Source organism: Cibotium barometz, chromosome 7 (assembly GCF_041138505.1).
Source record: "Cibotium barometz isolate CiBa-2024 chromosome 7, ASM4113850v1, whole genome shotgun sequence".
Lineage (NCBI taxonomy): Eukaryota > Viridiplantae > Streptophyta > Polypodiopsida > Cyatheales > Cibotiaceae > Cibotium > Cibotium barometz.
In genome coordinates this window covers 61,257,506-61,276,550 of record NC_141052.1, presented here as the reverse complement: position 1 = coordinate 61,276,550, position 19,045 = coordinate 61,257,506, and the positions used below count along the sequence as shown (strand labels likewise).

The 19,045-nt window shown below is 49.9% G+C and overlaps 1 protein-coding gene across 2 annotated transcripts in view; it reads right to left on the bottom strand.

Moving 5' to 3' along the window:
* Positions 1-17,324, bottom strand: part of LOC147637282 (endoglucanase 18-like) — a 39,057-nt gene extending 21,733 nt beyond the window's left edge. For both annotated transcript variants that reach the window (XM_086800922.1, XM_086800921.1), the window contains exon 1: positions 16,937-17,324. Coding sequence is in view for 1 of the 2 variants with exons in the window: in XM_086800921.1 (XP_086657047.1) it covers positions 16,937-16,945 (9 nt within the window). In the remaining variant the exon portion in view is untranslated. The remainder of the gene's footprint in view (positions 1-16,936) is intronic.
* Between the last annotated feature and the right edge of the window lie 1,721 nt (positions 17,325-19,045).

Here is a 19,045-nt window from a genome sequence, read left to right as displayed (position 1 = left end):
CATATTGCTATGGCAACCACAGGTGAAAGCTCTTCATTGCTTCACATCAAGAATCTTGAAGGCTCACATAACTATGACATTTGGCAAACCCAGTGCTATAATGTGTTGCTCCAGAAGAAGCAGCACAAGCCTATCAAAGAAAGGGGTGTAATGCCCGCTTCTCTTACTGCTGAAGAGTGGGAAAATATGGATGAGCTAGCAAGATCCACCATCATGTTGTCTGTGTCGGACACTTTACTTTTCAGCATTCGTGAAGAGAAGACAGCTTGGGGAATGTGGCAAAGATTGCAGGACTTGTATGCCCAGCAAAGTGCCTCAAGCAAAGTGTATTGGTTGAAGAAACTCATAGGTCTTCAGATGAAGGAAGGGGCGCCCATCTAAATGAGTTTAATGGTATTGTCAGCCAGGTCATTAATCAAAAGTTGGCAATGGACGATGAGTTCAAAGCCACTTTTCTCTTATGCACTTTGCCAGAGAGTTGGGACACATTCAGGACAGCCACTAGCAATTCGAATGCTATGCTGTCATATGCAGATGTTGAGGGTGCGCTCCTTCAAGAGGAGATGAACAGGAAAAACAACTCTGTTGGAAAGTCCAATGCAATGAATGCACGTGGGAGATCCCAGCAAAGGGGTAAAAGCCAAGAACGGGGAAGGAGCAAGTCTCGCTCCAAAAAGGACTTGGAATGCCATTATTGTGGCAAGAAGGGACACATCAAAAAGCAATGCTACAAATGGAAAAATGATCAAAAGGAAAAGGGAAAAGGCAAAGACAAAGACAAAGATGAAGCCAAAGATGTAAAGCCAAAGGGCAAAAGTGGAGTCAAGATTGAAGAAGTCAATGTGTCACATGCAGGTGACAGTGAGGGTGAGGTCCTATTCACGTCTTCACTTGATGCCCATTCACTTCTTACAGGAGATGGTGCCTCCTTTTATGTCACAGGTTGCAGAGACTTGTTTGTCAGGTATACTGCTGGCAATGAAGTAGTTTATTTGGGTGATAACCATGCATGCAAGATTCTTGGCAGAGGTGATGTGAGGCTTGTGTTTTCAGATGGCTCACAGCTTATGCTCCATGATGTCAGGCATGTGCCTGAGATCAAGAAGAACCTGCTTTCTACTGGACAACTTAATGATGCTGATTATGTTACCACATTTGGTCGTGGAAAGTGGAAGATTAGTAAGGGCTCACTGGTTGTTGCCAGAGGCTCTAAGGTGGACACTCTTTACTTCATGCATGCAGGTGTTTGTCACCATGCTAATGTAAATGCAACCGAGCTGCCGGAAATTTCTCTGTGGCATAGCTGGTTGGGACACATGAGTGTCAAAGGAATGGAGCAATTGTCTCGTTTGGGTTACTTGCCTTCTCTAAAGTTTTCAAGTTTTCAGTTTTGTGAGCATTGTATATATGGCAGGCAACTCCAGTGCCCCCACAAGAAAGCTCTTGGACAGAAAGATACTCAGTTAGAGCTTGTGCATACAGATGTATGTGAGATGCCTCAGCTTTCTTTGGGAGGGGCAAAATATTTTGTCTTTTATTGATGATGCCACACGTAAGGTGTGGGTCTATCCTCTTCGTTTGAAGAGTGATACATTCTCAGTGTTTGAGAAGTTTGTTGCTCTTGTTGAGAATCAAACTGGCAAAACACTGAAGGCTTTGCGTTCCGACAATGGTGGAGAGTATATGTCCAAACAGTTTCAGGACTTTTGTGATGCTAAAGACATCAAGAGGGAGCTCTCTACTCCTTATGATCCTCCACAAAACGGGACAGCAGAGAGGATGAACAGGACCATTCCGGAGAAGGTCCGTTCTATGTTGTCACATGCTGCGTTACCTCATGGTTTTTGGGCTGAAGCTGTTATGACAGCCGTTCATCTTATAAACAAGTCACCTAACACGAGGCTTGGTGGGAAAGTGCCAGAAGAAGTATGGACAGGGAAGCCTCCGTCATACAAGCACTTGAGAGTGTTTGGTTGCGTTGCGTACGTGCACATACGCAGGGAAATGCGCACCAAACTTGATCCTAAGTCTCACAAATGCATATTCCTAGGATATGGTGATAGAGGTGAAATGGGGTATAGACTTTGGGATCCAGTGAATAGAAAGATTATACGCAGCAATGATGTCATTTTTGATGAAACATGCATGTATAAGGAGCCTGCAAGGCAACAGGAGCCTGGCAGAGTCATCTTTGATGATGATGGATATCATGGACAACAACCAAGGGCTGTAAATCAGCCATTACAGCATCAAAACCAGCCCTTAAATGGTGCTGAAAATGGTCCAAATGGACAGCCAGAGATGGCAGAAGATATCCCTATGGATATCCGACAGTTAGAGGAGATACCGGGCATGATTTTTCAGCCTTATGGCATGGAACAGGAGCCACCAATAGGTGATATGCAGGCTGGACAGCAACCTGCAAATGATGGTCATTGGGTACGGAGGTCCACAAGACCCTCCAGAGCCCCTGACAGGTTTGTTCCAGGGGTTGACTACTTGATGCTCATTGACTGTGGGGAGCCCTCATGTTATAAGGAGGCTTTACAGAGGGCAGACAAGGCTCTTTGGGAGCGTGCTATGAAGTCAGAGATGGATTCTCTGCACAAAAATTGCAAAGCCAAGATACAAAGCCAGGCTAAGGGCTTCAAGCAAGAATATGGTGTGGACTTTGATGAGATCTTCTCTCCAGTGGTCAAAATGACCACACTTAGAGCTGTGTTGGCTTTGGTTGCTCATGATGATCTGGATTTGATTCAGATGGATGTGAAGACTGCTTTTCTTCACAGTGATCTCCATGAGGAGATATATATGCAACAGCCAGAGGGTTATGCAGTAAATGGAAAGGAGAAGCTTGTATGCAAGCTGAAAAAGAGTCTTTATGGACTCAAACAGGCACCAAGGGAATGGTATCATAAATTTGATACATTCAAGAAATCCCAAGATTTCAGGAGAAGTGACATAGATCATTGCTTATACACCAAGAAAGCTTTGGATGGCAATCTATTGATCCTCATCTTGTATGTTGATGATATGTTGATTGCCGGGAAATCTCGTAAGGAGATGGATGCCTGGAAGAAGAGGCTGCATCAAACCTTTGATATGAAGGATTTGGGTGATGCAAATCACATTTTGGGTATGCGGATACTTCGGGACAGAAATCAGCATGTGTTGTATTTGTCTCAGAAGGAATACATTGGCAAAGTTTTGCAAAGGTTCAATATGGACGGGGGGAAGAAGACTAGTACTCCTTTGCCTCCATATGTGAAACTCAGTGCTATGGACAGCCCACAGTCAGATAGTGGCAGGGCTGATATGGCCAAGATTCCGTATGCTTCAGCTTGTGGCAGTCTCATGTATGCCATGGTTGCTACTAGGCCGGACATTGCATTTGCAATGGGAGTGGTTTCTAGATACATGGCCAACCCTGGCAAGAAGCATTGGGAAGCAGTGAAAGGTGTCATGAGATACCTGAAGGGCACACAGGATATGTGCATTTGCTTTGGCAAACAAGATGCATGGTTACACGGATTCGGATTATGCCGGTCATCCAGATAACCGGAAGTCTACTACTGGTTATGTGTTTACATTCATAGGAGGTGCTGTGTCATGGATATCCAGGATGCAAAAGTGCACTGCCTTATCTACTACAGAGGCCGAGTATATTGCAGCCACAGAGGCTTGCAAGGAGGCATTATGGCTATCTCGGTTAGTGGTTGATTTGGGTTATACAGGGGATATTCCATTGTTGCATTGTGACAGTCAGAGTGCCATCCAGTTGGCAAAGAACCCTGTCTTTCATGCAAAGACGAAGCATGTGGATGTGAAGTATCACTTCATCAGAGAGGTGATAGAGAACAAGCGAATTCAGCTTGTTAAGATTCATACGGATGACAACCCGGCTGATCTGTTGACAAAGAGTTTGCCTCCAAAGCGGTTTGCTCATTGCAGACACTTGATGGGCATTGGATGAGGCCAGTTTCAGCCTTGATATGGCCTTGTATATTATCATGTACATGCTGATTTTTCTTTTTCCTTCATTTAAGGGCACTTTGCCTTTAAGTGGGAGGTTGTTGGGGTAAAGGCATTATGCCCACCCTTGTAGTGTGTACAAGCCCATAAGTTATAGTACATAGTACACTTAGTACTTTTAATGTACTAAGTGCACTATGTGTACTAGTGCAAAATATACATGTGTGATAGGGGAGTCACACATTCATTCCAATGAGTTGACTTATCCCCACAACTCTCTCTCTCTCTCTCTCTCTCCCTTCTTCTCTGTGTATGTCTCCCACATGAAACCCTAATTCTCCCATTCATCGATTATCGTACACTCAACAAGCTAACTATCAAGAGCAAATTCCCGATGCCTCGAATTGACTATATTCTCGAGAGACTGAATGGAGCAAAGGTGTTCTCGAAACTGGATTTAAAGAGTGGGTACCACCAGGTGCGGATTGTGGAGGGGGACATCCCCAAGACAGCCTTCCGTACGGAACGGACCCACTATGAATTTGTGGTCATGCCATTTGGCTTGAAGAACGCCCCAGCTACATTTAATAACATGATGATGCGTGTTTTCCGGGATTCGATTGGACAGTGTGTGTTCATATTTTTGGACGACATACTGGTATTTTCTGCTACGGTTGAACAACATGACATTGATGTGGAGAAAGTCCTTAACTTGCTGGAAAGCAACGAGCTCTACGTTAATGAAAAGAAGTCTGAATTTTATCTGTTCCAGGTGCATTACTTGGGATATATAATTAGTACTGAAGGCATTCGACTTGATCCGGCTAAAGTGGCCGAGATTGTCAACTGGGAAGTACCTCAAACAGCCTATGACATTAGATCATTTGTGGGTATATGCCAGGCATATTCCACCCACATCGACAAGTTTTCTGACCTCTCGGCAGATCTCACCGATCTGCTAAAAGGAGTGAAAACAAGAAGGCAAAAGATTCGAATGACTCCACGAGCGTTGAAGGCATTCCAGAACCTCAAGGTGGCTTTGTCAGAAGCGCCTTGTTTAGCACTTGCCTCGTGGAACGAACCATTTCAAGTGATCACCGATGCGAGTAACATCGCAATTTTTTTTTCCCGAGAAAAGATCCTTTCATTAGTTATATAAAAAACGCCCGTAGGGCTACAAAAAATCTCTCCTGCTCATAAGAGAAAAAGAGCAGTGAATACAGCAAGGCAGCCCGGGAGACTCTCCCTAGGTGCTGCAAAATACAAGCATCAGCACAAAGGACTGAGAGGCTAAATCATACAATAGGGGGGGGGGGGGGGGGAAGAGCCAAACAAGTGGCCTGTAGTGCCAACGGGGGGATCCTGTGTGTAAGGTGTAGAAGGGGCCACAGCGCCAAGTGGTGTGAAAGGCCTCGCGCCGCAAGATCACCTCATCCGAGTCTCCCCGGATGCGGTCGTACTGTCCTCGCAGGGTGTGGATCAACTCCTGCCAAATCCCCCGTACAGTCTCTGCTAGTGGCTCCAATCTCCCCTCAAAGGCCATGAAGCACCGGGCCCTCCAGGTGAACCAGATGGTGAGGCTGCTGAGGAACTCCCATCGTAAATCCCTCTCCTGGACGAGAAATCCGGTGCCGGAACCAGGCGAGGCTCGCCCCTAATAAATCTGATGGCCTGACTGCCCTGCTCCATCTCATAGCCCATCGCAAGCCCTGACGAGGTCGACCAAGCAACGGCACCCCACGTAAACATACCCTCTGGAGAGAGGGGAGCCAGAATACGCAGCATCCGCAGCCAAATCTACTGCGCCTGAGGGCAATCCCAAAGGCAATGTCTCTGTGTCTCCATAGGGTGGCCGCATCGGACGCAGGCCGCCGGAAGACCGCTGTAAACAAGCCAAGTGCCAACTGCTGAGCCCCTGTGGGCGACCAGCCACTGAAAAGTCGAGATCCTGCGGGCCTGTCGACTAGGCCAGAGCCGAGCCCAAAAATCCTCAAGGAACTCCTGTGCCGCCAATGCCCCGCTGCCGGCTGGAGAGACCGTCCTCCTCGCCATCAAAATATGCCGCCCCAACCGAACAGTATACTGGAAAAAGGTAATCTCTGTGGCCTCAAGGGATGCATAAGGATCATGCCACTCGTACTCCCCGGGGTCCCACTGTAGCCGGGCCAAGGGGCGTGCTGCATATGCCCATATGCACCAATCCGGGAGCACATTTGCAGGGTCGGGTCAATATGCCACTTCCGAGAAGCGGCGGCCACTACCCGAATCCTCTGAAAGGTGCACTCTGCAACCAAAGGCGACTCCACCTCCACTCTCTGGAGTCTGCCCTCATCCTGAATCTCATAGTAGAGGCAACTGCCATCCTCAGTGCAAGCTCTGACTGCAATCAGGATCTCCAACTGTGTAAAGGCTCCCATCCACCGTGGGGCCACTGGCTCGAGAGGCATGAACCACTCCTCTGTGAGTGCCGCCTGAATATCATCCCTCATAATCAACCCCCCTCTGAAGTGACTCAGCCTCTCCACCTGGATCTCCTTTGGGAGACTGCAGAAGGCCTGCCAGTCTCCAAAACTACGAGCTGGGCCTGCCGCTAAAGATCCCCAGGCTAGACGAGGCCGAGAACCCAGCATATGACCCTGCTCCGTGCGAACCGCTGGGCTCCAGATGAGCGGCTGTCTAGCCCGCTCCTCAACACAAGAAGGAGGTTGCTGAGAGAGCCCCGGTCTCAGCAGCTCCCAAGCTCTCAGTATACTCAAAGCAAATCTGTCCTCCCATCCTCTACTGAGGCCTGTCCTCCTCATCTCTATGAAGATCCAGCGAATCTCTGGTGCCCAAGTACCCCCTGCTGGGGGCGCCGAGCCTGCAAACCGCTGCAAGAGGAGCTCTTTCCAAGGCTCAGCCAACCCTCGAACAATAAGCTTCCCCAATAAGGCTCTACTCTGATCGACTGGATCTATAATGCCCAAACCTCCCTGAGCCAGCGGAAGTGTAATAACTGCCCATGCAACCTTTGCCCGAGCTGGCTGACCGTCCCGCCCAGACCACAGAAAGTTCCTGATCAGCCTCTGTACCTGGCTGATGCAAGAGCTCGAGAAAATCCAGCAAGACGTAATGTACCACATGGTCGCTAACAGCACCTGATTTGCCACCACCACCCTCCCAGCCAAGGATAGTCGAGCTGTACTCCAATACAAAAGCTTCTTCCGAATGCTCAGAAGAAGCGGGGCAATCTACTGCTCAGGTGACAAATCTAGACCAATCTGGCATCCCAAATACCGCACTGCTATGCCTGGAGGAATCCATCTAAAACCGGGGTCCGGGCTCCATGCCGGAGTGGGAGCACTACTGATCCAAAAGGCCACTGTCTTGCGCCAATTGATCAATGCTCCCGAAGCTGCACTAAAAACCTGGAGCGACTGCTCTGCCCGAAGAAGATTGGCCTCTTGGCCATGCAAAAATAAGCCCATGTCGTCTACAAACTCAGCATCAAGCAGGTCCTCCCCCCAGACTGGGAGCTGAAGTCCTCTCAAACCAACCTCCTCTGCCGTCAAATACATGCTCATAGCCTCCGCAAAGAAGAGAAAGAGAAAAGGGGCGAGGGGACACCCCTGACGGACTGATCTGGTCAGCTCAAAACTCGGCCCCCGTCCTCCTGCAATCAGCACCACCTGGCTGCGAGCTGTGGAATACAGAGCCGCCACCCCTCTGATCCATCCTGGCTCAAAGCCCAGGCGAAGCATAGTGCCCTCTAAGAAACCCCAATCAACTCTATCGTATGCCTTCTCAAAATCGAGAAGCATCACGACCAAGTCCTCGCCAAGAAATCTAGCTCGGGCCGTCGCCTCCCAAAAAGTAAAGATGTTGTCAAGGATACTGCGCTCCTTGACAAATCCTGTCTGAGTAGCATGAATGAACTCCCCCAGGAAGGGCTGGATCCTCAAACTCAAGGCCTTTGCTAAGACCTTGTAGACAGTATTGAGGATCGTAATAGGCCTCCAATGCCGAACATCATCTGATACTCCCTCCCCCTTGGGGATAAGATAGATCAAGCCCTCTGAAAAGCTCTGCGGCATCACCCCAGTGTCCAAAACATGCTGAAAGCCCCTGCGGAGGCTTGGCCCCAAAAGGTCCCAATAGCGCATAAAAAAGGCCGGCGTCAGTCCGTCCTCCCCTGGGCAACTATGTCGCGGCAGGATCCTCAAGGCCTCGGCAAGCTCAATCTCTGACAGAGGCGCACCTAGAACTGTACGCATACGGTCTGAGACCCTCCTCTGCACATGGGCCCACACAGTCTGTCTGCAAACATCTCGATCCTCAGTGGCTGGCTCTGCTGAAAGCAGGTCTCTATAAAATGCAGGGGCAATGGCTCTGATCTCCCCGAGCTCAGTAGCTACCGATCCATCCGGTCTACCAAGCTGGCGGACTCCTGCTCGCGCATGACAGGGTCCAGTGATCTCAAAAAACTCTCCAGCCACTCTATCACCAAGCTGCGTCCACTGAGAGGCCTAAAATAGTAAAACTCATGTCTCTGCTCCTCTACCTCTCTAACCTCCGGGCGTGCCTGGCTCAGCTGGGACGCCACCCACTCACATGTAGGCTGCTGCTCCTGAAGGCGCTGTAGCGAAGCAAGGCTGCGTCTCAGCCGATGCTCCCGCTCGCGAATCTCTCCCAGCCGTGTCAAAGTTGCAGCGTGTAGAAAAGAGCTAAGATCGGTGAGTCCCTGGGCACGAGTCCCTGGGCACGCTGGCCCGCTGCATCCTGGTCAGAGCACTGACTATCATGCCAGATCCTCTCAATGTCCTCAGCGAGACTGGGATCTGTACGTACCCTCTCTGGGATCCTCAACTGCAAGCTGGGCTCCCGTGTCCCCTCCTCCAATGTCAATATAACTGGCGCATGATCTGAAAATGAGGTGCCAGCGAGAATGCCGACGGAGCCCCCTCGCTCCCCTAACCAGTTGCCCACATAAAAGCGATCAATCTGTGATAGATTAGTCCCTCCTTGCCGGCGATCCGACCGAGAGAAACTAAGACTGTCCTGAGACCGGGAGAAAGTCCCATGCTGCCATGCATCAGTGATCCTTAGTGACATGCAAAACTGGTCCCAAGCTGCAAGCTCCGTGCCGTGCACTGTAACATGACTGCCTCCCACCCTATCTGTCGGGTCCTCAAGCATGTTGAAGTCTCCCCCGACACACCAATGTGCGGCCTCTAGCAATGCATCCGTAACCTGGGTCCAGAACTCTGCTCTGGCACTAGCATGATTGGGCGCATAGACGTTGAGCACACCCAATAGCTCATCATGCATCCTCAGAATGACATACTAAGCTCTACCAGGCACAATGATCCCTCGATCCACAATGGCCTGCCGCCATACATCTGCAATGACCATGCATACTCCTCCCTGTCCACCCAAAGGACCAAACCCTGCAGACCAAAAAGTGTCCCATCTACCAGGCATCACCGAACCATATCTCCGGATCCTGCTCTCACCCAAGTGGTGCTCCTGCATCATCAAAATATCAATGCTGCCACCAACCAGGCATCTCTGAAGCTCCTGCCTCAAGGAACCACGATAGCGTATAAAGTGTGCTCCGCCAAGGCCCTGTACATTCCATGAGATGATCCTAATGGATGCCCTGCTGAGGTGGATGCTGTCTCAGCCGTACGGCGGGCCTTCGCAAGCGGCTTGGATGGAGAGTAGTCCCCATCCGAGCGGCTGCGAATCTGCCCACCCGGTGTCCTGCAAGAACCCCGGATCAGGCGCCAGTGGCTGTGGCCCATGGCGACTGTCTCCCGCTCTGACAAAGCAACCTCGTGTACACACATATCCAGGGTCGCGTGCTAAGTCTGCCACTATGCGCATGACCAAATGCCGAATCCCTGAGGTATCCACACTCCCGGGATCCAAGAAAAAATGAGCCAACTCCCAAAGTCGGCCTATCACATCTGTCACCTCCAGATCGCTCATGTGATGAGAAAACTCAATTGCCTGAGTCTTCAAAGTGCTGAGAGCGAGCTCTAGAGTCCACTCCTGGTCCCAAGGGCCACATAGAGTGAACGAGAAGGCCACCGCTGAGTCTAGTGCCTCCTCCCCGCGGGCCGGAGATATCACTACATGAACTCGGATGGGTGTTTGTTCATGGGGGCCCTCTGCTCCAAAAAGCCGTGTGAAGGTATAATCAAAAGCCTCCGAGCGCTGTCTAATGCCAAGGCGACTCAGCCGACTGCGGATAGATGAAATCCGTGAAGCCCTAATCGGCATAGGTCTCCTCTATGATGCTCGAGCGAGGTCAGTGCTCAGCGCTCTCCGGACTGCAGGTGAACGCCAGGGAACTGCCAGGGCCTCTCGGGAAGGTGAGGCGGGAGGAGGGGGAGGAGGGGGAGGCAAGGGGGGTGGAGAGGGAGCCGCTGCCGAAACCGGAGCGGAGACGGGAGGAGGTGATGGTGGAAGCGAGGCGGTGGGAGGGGACGGGGGTGGGGGGGGTGAAGGAGGGGGTGCTGGCATCTCCTGGTCCTCAGTCGTCGCCGCGGGGGGTCTCCTCCTGGAGGGGAGAAAAGCTGTTCCTCACAGGAACCCAGTGAGGCTGAGACTGTGGCTGCTGCTACAGCGGTCTCTGGGCGTGCTACTGTGGCTGTCTCCCTCGGCGGCGCCCCTGTCCAGGCTGCCACTCCGAGGTCTCTGTGGCCTGAGCAGGTGTCCCGAAGGCAGCCTGCCGAGCCGAATCTGTGGGCGGGCCATCAGTAGCCTGCTGCTGTGGTGAGGGTCGGGGTCTCCTGCGAGGGCAGGCCTTGGCCAGATGACCGACCTACCTGCAAATGAAGCACTGATTCGGGAGCCCCGAGAACTCCACTCTCTGATCTATCCATCCCCCCCCTATCCCAGGTAGCTGAATGACCTTAGGAAGGGAGGAGATGCAGCCTGCCGAGCCGAATCTGTGGGCGGGCCATCAGTAGCCTGCTGCTGTGGTGAGGGTCGGGGTCTCCTGCGAGGGCAGGCCTTGGCCAGATGACCGACCTGCCTGCAAATGAAGCACTGATTCGGGAGCCCCGAGAACTCCACTCTCTGATCTATCCATCCCCCCCTATCCTAGGTAGCTAAATGACCTAGGAAGGGAGGAGATGTCAGACACCAACACTCTGACCGAAGGTAGCCCAGCTGCTCTGGCCACCACTGAAGCTGCTGAGGGGCCAGTCTCTAGTACCGAGCCCACCAATGCTCCGAGCCTGGAGAGGAGCGGAAGATACTCCCGGCGGAGTCCAGGGAAGCAAACTGCAACATGGAAGAGGCGCTCTCCCCGCTCCGCCGCTGCTGGGTCAAATCCATGCTGCCAAGGTCTGAAGAAAGCCCGAGCACCCCGGATGTCAAGGGGACTCATGGCAAGGACCTTGGCAACGCTCTGGGCGGCCTCGAACTCGATCTGATAATGTCCCCGGCCCAGGAGCTGTACATCCACGATCTTGCCCACATCTGCAAGAAGGCGGGCCTAAAGAAGATCCCTCATCTCCCCTCTGCTGGGGCGAGTGCCGACTATACGGCAGATGGTGGAATGAGCCTGGAGGCGTTCCACCTCTGCGCGGTGAGGCTCGCTTCCTCTTCTGGCGAAAGAGAGAGCCTGATGGGGGTGTCCTCAGGGGCGGGCGAGGGGGCTGCGGATGAGTCCCTCTGAGGCGGGGCGGGAGGAGCCTCCATCAGAGTCTGAAGCTGCGGCGAAGGCAAGGCGAAGGCGAGGCGAAGGCGAGATCCTGCTGGAACCGAGTTGCACACAGAGAGGCGGAATACGGAGCAAAAAAGGAAAACAAAACCCCCAGGGGGCGGAAGCAAGAAAAAGGAGGGAGGGGGGGGGAGCAGGCGAAGGAGAAGAAAACCTAAAAAGGGGGGGAGGGCAGGGGGCTGCGCGCAAGAGGGAGGGGAGGAAAGCGAGCTGGCGAAGGGGGGGGGGATGAGGCGCTGCAGAGGGGAGGAGGGCGCGAAGACAAGGGGGGGAGGCGCGAAGGAGAGGAAGGCGGCGAGCAGAGCAAGGCGGCGGCAGCGAAGGCAGGCGGAAGGGGGGGGCGCAGCAACGAATGCAGGCGGGGGGGGGGGGGGGGCTAAAAGAAAGGCGGCGGGCAATGCAGGGAAGGCGGGGGGGCAAGGAGCGAGGGGAAGGCGAGGGGGCGAGCAGGCAGGGAGGGCGACGGGCGCTGTGCAGCAACGCGAGCAGGGAGAGGGGGCTGGAGCTTCAGCGAGCACGGAGACCGATGTTCATCTGATTTATTTTGCTCGAGTAACATCGCAATTGGAGGTGTATTGCAACAGAATGGTCATCCAGTACCTTACATGTCTCGTAAGTTACTGCCCGCCGAGAAGAACTACTCAGTCTATGATCGTGAACTCCTAGCAATTATACAGGCCTTGAAACATTGGAAACATTTTCTGTATGGCCGTGACTTCCAGGTTCGCACTGACCATCAAGCATTACGCTGGATTCAGACGATGCCAAGTTCACAGTGGAGTGATCGACAACACCGCTAGAGTCGGATATTCCAGCAGTTTGGTGGTATGATTGAGTACCTTCCAGGAAAGGCCAATCCAGTGGCCGACGCTTTGAGCAGGAAGGGACAAGTGTCTACGATTCAGACCACTAGACTTGATCTTATTGGTACAGGACTAGAGGACATGAATCACACGTACGCGGATTTCGAGGAATTCGGTACTCAGTGGTAACAGGCATTGGATGCCACAAGACCATGCCATTTTCTAATACGCGATGGTTGGCTTTTCTACAAAGGCCGACTATGTGTCATGAAGTCGTTCAGGGCAGCTCTTCTCCATGATTCCCATGACGCCATTACAGGTGGTCATAGGGGCATGAATTCGACTCTGGAGAAATTAGAACGGCAATACTATTGGCCAAAGATGAGGCGTGATGTGTTTACATATGTACAACGCTGTGACATTTGTCAAAAGGTGAAAGCTCCTCGTGGAAAGAAGATAGGGCTGTTACAGCCCTTGCCAATTCCTGCGGGTCCTTTCCAGGACATTTCGATGGACTTTGTCACAAACCTGCCTCCCAATCCGAGTAAGCGTAATATGCAGTGCTTAACTATTGTTGATAGGTTTAGCAAATTTGCTATGCTTATTCCTTGCAAGGCCAATGTGATCGCTGAGGATGATGCCCAGTTGTTCATTCGGCATTGGTACCCGATTGGTGGGATTCCTAGAACCATAGTGTCAGACCGAGATGCCAAGTTTACCAGTCATTTTTGGAGGGCATTGTTTGATAATTTTGGTACTAAGTTGAATTTTTCCAGTGCATTCCACCCACAGACAGACGGCCAGACAGAGATATACAACCAGTTGGCCTTTGATGTGCTTAAGTGTTATGTCCACGATCAGCAAGGTAAGTGGGAATCATATTTGCCTTTAGTTCAAGCTGTTTTGAATGATTCTTTTTCATCAGCTATTGGCAGGACTCCATATGAGGCAGTGTTTGGAAGATCTTTCCAGTCGTTGTTGACCATGACTTCGTCTTCGGTATCGGAGGCGAACAGAGTGATGGAGTCTTACCAGGAGATCTTAGAATCAGTAAAAGACAGATTGGCTAAAGCGCAAGAGGCCTACACTCGACAGGCCAATAAAGACCAAAGGGATATGAAGTTTTCGAAAGGGGATTGGGTTTATCTTCGGATTATGAAGTAAAGATTGAAGCAGGTGTGCAAGCGATGCCCAAAGTTGTCTTTCAGAAGCTTCGAACCTTTTTCCATCAGGAAAAAGATTAACGAGGTGTCTATGCAATTAAAGCTACCTCCGAGTTGGACTGTGCACGATGTATTTCATGTCAGTTGGTTAAAGCCATATGCAGGTCCACCCCCTTCAGAGATCAAAGACGAAGCGGAACCAGACATTGTGGATGAAGCAGAAGTTATGGTTCCAGAACAGATCCTTCTGCACCGTTTCAAGCATGCCTCCGGCCGAAGACTACGACAGTTCCTCACGAAGTTTCACGACCAAGGAACTCATGAAGCGGTATGACTCGACAAAGAGTTTTTCGAAGACTATCCGGCGTTATTGACGGATTATTTGGAGGCTATGCAGCTTCCGTCAAGTTAAGCAGAAGGGGATGTCACGTGCATCCCACACTTGGATGCCACGTAGACATTTCTATACAGAAGGTGCAGGACTTGGGATGGTGAACTGGTCCCATGTGAGCCCAGTCCGGGACGAGCCAGCCAGGGATCCATCTCAGTCGTCCGAGGTCAAGGTGTACATTGTCCTGCACATGAGTCTAAGGTCAGGTGTGCACTGTCCTGCACATGAAATAGTGCCAGTCCGCGCTGTGAGTCTCCCTCTAGAATGATGTCAGTGGTTCTGTGTATCTGGTATGGTACCAGATGCCCAGATCACTAAGTAGTTAGTGTTTAGAACATAGGGCCAGCCCATAGGGCTACCCCGGATGTTAGTGTGGGCATGGGAATGGTGTAGAACCACCCCCATGAGGGCCAGGAAGGCCCAGGCTGAACCCACCAGGGCTTGTTGGTCTCTCTCTTTGTGCCTCTTGGGTAAGCTCATCCGATTTTGGCACTTGATCACTCTCTCTTGGAGGGACTATAGGACAGCCCTAGGGCAAAGATAAGGCAATTTCCAGGAGTTTACAGCCTTTACATGGCTGTAGGGCAAGTATGGGGCAGCCCATTCAGGCTGCCCAGCCCTTGGATTGTGGGCAAAAGCTGTGCCCAGCCCTCTGGAAGTAGGTGCTTGATGCCTAGCCAGTTAGGAAAAAAACGCAGCATTTTATGTGATTTATTTCAGCATCAAATGCTGGAAATTCAGTCGTGGGAGTATTTTATGCTGGCCACCTGGGTTAGAACTGGCCGACTGCCATAGTTGGAGTAGTATGAAGAGGAGAGCCCCTAATCCCAATTGTTCATCTCATTCTCCACCAAGAGCTCAAGCATAAGAGGCTAGACAAAGCCAAGAGGGTGCTAAGCAAAGGGGTGAAGGATTCAGGTCAAGGGCAGGGTATTCCCAGCCAAGAAAAGGTCCAAGATTGCTGTATTTTCTTTCAGATTTCTCATCATTCTAATAAAGAAAATACACCATCCGTGGTGAGGGCCCTACAGAGGGTAATTGGGATCCAATACTGTGTCCTCTCCACCTCTCCCTCTCTCTCTCTCTATTTTCTGCACTTCTCCTTTCAGTTTGTGCGTTAATTTCCGTCACGAAAAGAGTGCTGAATTCTGAGTATTGAAGTTACCGATTCTTCTCCAAAGCTTCCGCATATTACAATAAGCAGCGGAGATGATGACCAAATCTGGAAACACGAGCAAACACAGTGCATAAAAACAGCACAAGACAACTAGAGAGATAGAGGCGTGTAACTCTGCTCTATATACACAAGAAGATCCCGGAATACAACACAATACAAGACAATGTGGCCAGGGGGCTGTGGGGCCATTTTATATGGCCCCCATACAACAGTCGGCTTGCAACAGAGGCAACCGACAGGCTCTGAATCTCCACGACCAGCCACATATACCAGTCGGCCAGCTGTCCTGAGTCGGCCAGCACAAAACTGAAGTCGGGTACTTGCAGGTACAGTTGGCCAGAAGATAGATCCTCCTGCCAGCTCAGGACTGCCACCCAAGCCACAGAAAAATGGAAAAAAATGGGGGAAAAATACGGGGAGTGAGGAAAAATGAGAAAACACCTACAAAGGGCGGGCACACCCACAACAAAGGCCCTGGTGTATAAGTAAAGATAGGAGATGACTTCTAACAGAAGCGGCCATTGCATGACCAAGGTTTTGGTGAGAACCTAAATGATAGCATCAAGAGATGTAGAATGGTAGACCCCGTCTTACCTTTGGAAGGATTGGGGGTTGGATTGAAGTTCGTGTCTGCTAACGGAGTAGAGTGAGGGTGTCGTTAATGCCAAAACAGGGCCCAAAGAGAGGGCCATAAAGTAGAAGAGGGGTTGTCCCCTTTTGATTACAGAGAGGTCTGCATGTTGTGCATTTGCCTGAGCATGGGTAGTTAATTACAGCATTGGAGAGAGCCTTCGAATGGCCACAAGGGGGATGTGCCCCTTCCAAATCATTGATGGGCTCAGGAGGGGCCCGGGTCCGCAATCACAAAAGGAGTATCGAAGAGGGATGCAGTGGCTAGGCCTTCATGAGAATACCTATCAAGTGGGGCAGTAGAGAGCTAATTTGCTAGCCGAGCCTCTCCTTCATTGGAGGAGGCATGAAGTTGTGCAAGGAGGCCAATGGACAAGGACCCCCTTCTGAGAGATGGGGCCGCATCTACCTGTGGGCCTGCAGGGATATGCAGGAGCCCTCCTCTGTTGGAGAGGGCTGTTTTTCTATAGAAATTGATGAGTACCCCCCTTTGTGTGATGGGGCATTATTTATGTGTTGTGAAAGAAGCTTTCACAACTTGGTTAGATGAGGTAACCAGAGAATTCAAGAACACTTCTATAACCTCAGAATCTGTAACATTAGAGCTGCGACCTGCTAAGTGAATAGAATATCGAGTTACTGCGTAATACGAGGCAGTTATGGATGCCCCTTTTGTGTGCAACACAGGTTGAACTGAGGTTTGGATCAGGCCCTTGAAAGAACTTTGCACCATCAGGAAGTGTAGCATCAGGATCATGACTCATGAGCAGGGGGTTTTAGGCCTGCTGCTTGTACAGAGTGAAGAGTGCGAACTTGTGTGCTGATTTCAGGATCATCATCCTCTGCAATATAAGCATGGGCCGGATGGCTGCTGGGAGAGAGCCCACATGAAGATAGACCACCTGTGATAGGTGGCTGGGCCATGGCGTGTGTGCATGCAGAATAGAGGGCAAGAGACATATGTCCTTCCTTGATTGTAGATGATGGAGAGGATTTCCCATCAGCACCTGCAACAGGATGTGCAGGGGCACAGTATTCACATGAGTTAGAGCTAGGTAGCAAAGGATTGAGGAAAATAGAAATTACCTTAATCATGGCCGTCTGTTGTTGATTCGCTGGAGAGAGTTGGCATAGTAACTATCGAATTGACGCCATCAAGCAACTCTGCCACAGCAATGCATGTGCTGTTGAAGCACCATCGAAGAGAGGAGTGTTGTGACCCGGGGCAATGCCAAGGGCTTCTGGATCTGCGACAGGTGCAATATGTTCAGCTTTCTAGCCGTGTTGCATAAGGAGCAACCGTCAAGGGTTGTAGCCACAAGAAAGCAAACGGGGGCAGAGCCCGCCTCAGTTTGCAGAAGAGGGCTCTGAGTAGCCCCGCTCGATTTGTAATATCGAATGGTGGTTCTCCCTAGCGTAGTTATGCCTAGTGTAGTGTAGCTTAGTTATCCCTAGTGTAGTGTAGTGGAGTTGGTTGTTGGTTCACCCTTATGTAGTGTAGTGGAGATGGTTAAGGGGTCGAAGGGTTTGATTCTTTATCACTTCCTGCTCATTACAATTGTTGACAAATTTGAGCTAGTTTTCACACCACCATCCATCATGTACACATGCATAAGGGCCCACATAAATGTATTACTAGTCACATGAAATTTGTCCAGTGTCATTGTGTAGTAAACACATTGTACATACAATACACTTCATGGTATTTTCAACCACTCGTGTCTTGGCATTTTCAACCACTCACGTCTCACCTACCTATCATCTTATTCATCATGTTTTTTCTTGTTGTACTTTGACATGTAGTGTAAGTTGATCTTGTTGGCCCACACCAATCTCTGCTTCATCTAGTTCTACTGTTTCCATGTCTTCATATATTTGTTTACTATGTGGTGCCACTTGGATTACAAACCACCATCTTAGATCTCTTAGGTCCTCCTTCATTAGGGAAAATTTGGGCTCGTTTTTGGGCCCTCTAAGGGATTTTTTGTCATCTTTGCCTTGAAAATGGGAGCCGTGGTAAACATTTCTTACCTTATGTTAAAATCCCATCATATGACATATCATTAGAAAGATCATGAAAAGTAGATCTTATAATTTCAAACTCCGAAACATTTGGAGTTACTAAGCTCAAGATATATCATTTTCCTCAAAATCAAGTTTAAAGTCTACTGTCGGTCCACATCATCACTTTTGAATCTACTTTTTGTACCTCTTCCATGGGTCATGTCCAAACCCCATCATGTTATATATCAATGGAAAGATCTTGACGAGTAGATTCTATATATGCAACCTCCGAAAAATTTGGAATTACCATGGTCCCATTGTTTATGATGTGGCATTCCTTCTTAGAGGGCCCAACAATAAGCCCAAATTTTCCCTAATGAAAGATTATTTTCTCACAATGCTCTAATAGTACAAATGTGTCTTTTTGGTCTGTCCATATCTTTGTGGAGTCCACTTGAACTAATCTGGATTTGTCTCTTCGTACGGTTGCATGTGCTCCTGTTGTAACTACCTTGAACCACTTAACATTAAAGATAAACATATGAAACTTTCTAAAGACAACCGTGATGATATCTTGGATGGTTCCAAAGTAATCGAGCATGTTCACATCTATATTTGAATCACTTGCACTAGTCCTGCTTTCCTGCATTGAAATTTGCTTTAACACCATAATCAAATGTTGTTCTCTTCTTATCGATCCGCTCCACCACTCGAAAATGGCATCCATGTAACCATAGTGCTACAAATTTTCGGTACTAAAAGAAAATGACACATCGTTAGTTTATGGAAAAGTTGTAAACAATATTTGGAGAACATGTGAACATATCAAGGCTAATGGAATGAAATCACCTAGACGGTAGTCACAACCGTATGCAAGCTCCTCTTCCTTATCTGTAATAACTTCATCACAAAGTTTTGCTTCTTGTAAGGTTTGTTGGAGTCAGGAAGTATAGCAAGCGATAAAGGGTATGGTTGGCGAGCCATAGTCTGATTCCTTCGAAAATCTTGATGAGATCGATTCCTTTCGTTCTTGGCCTCTCCATACCGCTCAATCCACTTTTGCATATTCTTTGAGTTTAAGATGCAAAATTTATTGATCTTGTCTCGTAAGGCCACATCCATCCTTCTCCCAATCCCTCGTCCTTATGGCTCTTCTCCAGCTACCCTATCATTCTCTTCCATTCACTATAG